The sequence below is a fragment of the Triticum aestivum genome, chromosome 2A (genome assembly GCF_018294505.1).
Source record: "Triticum aestivum cultivar Chinese Spring chromosome 2A, IWGSC CS RefSeq v2.1, whole genome shotgun sequence".
NCBI lineage: Eukaryota > Viridiplantae > Streptophyta > Magnoliopsida > Poales > Poaceae > Triticum > Triticum aestivum.
The window spans coordinates 160,373,097-160,377,298 of record NC_057797.1 but is presented as its reverse complement, the minus strand read 5'-3'; the positions used below and the strand labels follow the sequence as shown (position 1 = coordinate 160,377,298).

The following is a 4,202-nucleotide window of genomic DNA, read 5'->3' as shown; positions in this document are numbered from 1 at the left end:
ATGCCCACCTGCAAGGCACTGAGCGCAAATGGCCGCGGAGGCGGAGTCGCACGCTACAGACACGGGGTGTGCCCGTTGTGCAAGGCACCAAGCGGGATGGCCCCAGAAGGTCTTGCGGTCAAGGCCGCGGAGGCGGATTCACACGCCCCCGGGTTCGTCAACCCCCCGCCACGTCTATCATCGATCTCACGTCCACCAGTGACACACAGATTGCAGACTTCAAAAGGGAGAGTAGTGCATGGGACACGGCGGCTCCTCGAGTTCCATGAGCCGGTCCGTGTCCCATGTCCTACACTGCCTCGCCGGCGACCGCACCTTCACTCCAAGGGGCTCAGCTGGCCGTGAACATGAACACGGCCGGACCAACAAGGACGGTCGCCAACACAAATTTATCCTACTTTTATGTTGCATATATTTTGTACGGATTTGATGATTTCAATTTAAGGTAATTGGTTGTGGAATCATTTTTTTATGTGATGGTTGGTCACTCTTCGAATGTTTGGGGGCCCGTATTTTGCTAGTTGTGGTCGTAAGAAGCGAAGTAGCCAACCCCGCTCAAAGTTCGACTCAAGGAAAGACTCGTTTTTCCCAGTTCGAGAGAGGAATGTCAGATCTGAATCTCTTCCTTTCTTTGAACACCCTTAGCTGGCGGGCGTTCGCCAGGGAGGGTGGTATTTGCGAACGGTTCCATGATAGTTTTAGTTGTGAGAGAGTGGGAGAGGTGGCAGTTTTTTTCCGAGAAGGTAGTTTTTGTTTAAAAACTGCCGTTCGTTTTATACAACTACTCGCCAGCAAAGATTGTTCGCTTGCCACCCCTTACAGCGAACGTTCGCCAGGTACAGTTACCCTTTTTTTTCTGTGTGTATCTACAGTTTAGGTCCTCTATTCTCTTTCCTTCAGCAGCCGCCTTGTTCGTTCCATCCGATCTCCTCCCACAACAACCCGAAGACGCCGACGAGGTAGCCATGGGCGACAGCCAGTACTCCTTCTCCCTCACCACCTTCAGGTTTGCTCTCTCTCCCTCTCTCCCCTCGGCCTTTCTCCCTTCTCTGTCTTCCTCGACCTCGGCTAGCCATCTCCGTGCTCGTCCCGCGCCGTCCCAGGGCGGGCGAAGTTGCGCCGCCTCCATGAACGAGCTCTCCCAGAAGCCTCTCCTCGGTACCCCCCCCGCTGTCCGGCCGATGGCGTTTCCGTGCTGGCTTCCCGCGCCTTCCCTGTTCAGATCCGGCGCTGGCCGGTCCGGCCCTTACAGATCAGCGGACAACGGTGGAAGGCTGTCTCGCCGTCGTGGCTGCCGGTCCTTGCTCCCTTGTTTTCTAGTGTTGCTATGCTCCAGTGCTGTCTCCACCGGGTGTTCCTGCTTCGTCTTCCTTTTCTTCTATTTCGATCGTTCGCCTAAAGCTGGGTTAACGAGACACCGGCATCATCGTTCTCCCGTGATGGTTCTCCCTCCTGGCCCTCCGCATTATCGCTTCTTGCTCTGCACCTATATTTAGTGTGGCTTGTTGTTCATCTCCATGTTGGATAGCTAATGTGCTTGACTTGCTTATTTGTATCTGCACTAAAGGTGCAATGAATATCTGACTTTTCCCCTGATTTCGTTCAGCCCATCGGGGAAGCTGGTGCAGATTGAACATGCACTCACAGCGGTCGGATCAGGCCAAACCTCCCTTGGCATCAAAGGTGCGTTCTGTGCAGTAATCGTGTCCCCTAGTTTTTGCTATTAGTGGTCTTATGCTTATTTTAGACTAAGTTTGAGAGAGTGATGTATAGGACTTGGGATTTTAGGTGAACTTATTGATGTCTACGAAGACTGATATACCACTAGAGTTAATAATTCAACGCATTTGATGGACACACGCCTTACTGGTTTCTTGATCTCAACGGGTTTGCAGATCATGTTCATTTTAAAGTTGTATTATGCTACATTCTGGATTCTGCTTATGAGTGCGAAATTGATGTTTGGTTTGACATATTTTCTGAAGTATTTGGATGTTACCTGTGAACTACTTAATTCGTAGCATGCCCATTGTAAAGTTTGGAGTTCTTTTCACCTTGTATTTGGATGTTCCATGGAAACTGTTAGAGCACGTTCTCTGCAAAGTTGGATTTATATCGACCTAAGAGTTGTTCAATTTTTTTTGCTTACTGCTAGACTGGCCTTATGTCTATTCACCGAGGCCCTGTGGGATTTAGAACCGTATATTCATGACAAAAAGGTGCAAAAATTGCACATTACTTTTCCAGCATACCAGTTAGTTTGCTTTTCAGCATATCAAGCAGTCGTGTTTGTGTTGTGGAAGTTAAAAGGCAATCTCTTGTTTTTTTGCCAAGTTTTTCTATTCACGAGAGAAAACTTAATGTTTGCTGTCATTCATTATACAGCTATGAGTTAGCACCAATATACTACCTTCTTTTATTATAAACTAATTGACTGAATGGATTTTAGCTTCATACGTATGGGGTATGGCACGTATTTTATAAGTCTTTTCACTGTTCTATTCTATCTATCATACACGGTCATGGTCATAAGTACAACCTTTCACTTCCCTTTCTGAGATATGTGTCGTGTTTGTAGCTGCCAATGGTGTAGTTATCGCCACCGAGAAGAAACTGCCTTCTATTTTAGTGGACGAAACATCTGTAAGTGTACCATCATCCAATTTTAATTTCTTCTCTACTTGTCATCCTTTGTTGTTATATAAAAAATGTTAATTAATCTGTTTCTGCAAATTTTTAGGTGCAAAAGATTCAGTCGTTAACTCCAAATATTGGAGTTGTCTACAGGTATTTTTTGTAGTGTTGCTTAATTTTGTAATTCATTTCCTATCTTGGAGAAATTTCATTTCAACTATTGTAAAGATATTTACTTCTGTTGCTGTATTACCCTACCCCAACTAAATGTTATACTGGTTAATGTTCTTAAGTTTCAATGATGTTTGAGCCAGTCTTGCCGTGTGGGCTGCTACATGTTTTCCCACTTCCATCACTGATGAGCTGGTGTATGTATATATGGAAGGATAAATTGAACAATTTATCTGAAAGGTTCCTGCCTTTGAGTGTTTCACCTGAAAAGGCAAAATTTGAGATACCCATGTAGCGTATGCAAGGAACCAGCTGGTTAATAGATCAATCAGTGTAAAGTATCTTAGAGATAGCATGAATAACCCACCCTTTTTAGGCAACATGATGAATGTGCAAGAAGGTAATATAAAATTTCTGTTTGTTATTACCATGCAAACTATGTGAAAAGGGTCAACTCACTGGTGCGAGTTATTAATCTAGAGCATTCCTTGACCAAGGAAGTGCACACTGGAGATCAACAGCTAGACTTGTAGTGCTAACTGCCAACAGCTAAGCAATCAGAATAACCACATTTTTCCCAATTGTTTATTGCATCTCCGAGCTTGCCACTGTGGCTCCATCAATACAGTTTCCAACGATGTTACTGACATTTGGTGTGTCTTCCAATCTCCCAAGTGTCGCTTGTTGCATGTATGTGCACTTACCTATTCATTGTTTTCAGTGGGATGGGTCCAGATTTTCGTGTTCTTGTCAGAAAAAGTCGGAAGCAGGCACAGCAGTATTATCGGTTGTACAAGGTATATTCATGAATGTTTGGTTTTGACTTAAAAAAAAACTTCCACATTTGGTAAAGACGTCATTTAAATAAATTGCTATGCATAATGTGCGGGTCACCTGTACCCATGTTCTGTCATTATTTCCCATGTAAATATATTTTCTGATTATTGTTCACTTCGAAATGCAGGAAACCATCCCTGTTACCCAGCTTGTCCGAGAGACTGCTGCTGTTATGCAGGAGTTCACTCAATCTGGGTATGTTACTATGCTCTACACCTTTTTTTTAGTATACTACTAATGAAGTTAAATTGTTAAAATCAGTCATGCATTTGCTATACCCAAATTGCTAGAAAAATAAGTTGCTTGATAATTTCTGTATATAGTTATACCAATAGCAAAGCCTATGGCCTGTTCGATCATTCTAATCAGACGGCTCACATTTAGTGGCTTAAAGTAGATGACTGCGGGGCCACATATATGCTGGTGGATATGGTAATGTTGCCGTCCAGGATCCTAGGATTCCCGGTGGGCCCTACTATCACGTTAAAAAGTTGAAATATATTGAATTTTCCATATATACTAATTATACATGTTAGATTTGTCATTTGCTTTATATCAAC

The 4,202-nt window shown here is 43.9% G+C and overlaps 1 protein-coding gene across 1 annotated transcript in view; it reads left to right on the top strand.

The window, feature by feature from the left end:
• Window positions 1-806: 806 nt before the first annotated feature.
• The window catches only part of LOC123188127 (proteasome subunit alpha type-2), a 5,700-nt gene continuing 2,304 nt past the window's right edge, over window positions 807-4,202 (top strand). Inside the window, exons 1-6 of the mRNA XM_044600167.1 lie at window positions 807-1,006; window positions 1,607-1,683; window positions 2,579-2,643; window positions 2,741-2,787; window positions 3,527-3,602; window positions 3,770-3,837. Coding sequence (XP_044456102.1) covers window positions 966-1,006; window positions 1,607-1,683; window positions 2,579-2,643; window positions 2,741-2,787; window positions 3,527-3,602; window positions 3,770-3,837 — 374 coding nt within the window. The 5' untranslated portion in view covers window positions 807-965. The remainder of the gene's footprint in view (window positions 1,007-1,606; window positions 1,684-2,578; window positions 2,644-2,740; window positions 2,788-3,526; window positions 3,603-3,769; window positions 3,838-4,202) is intronic.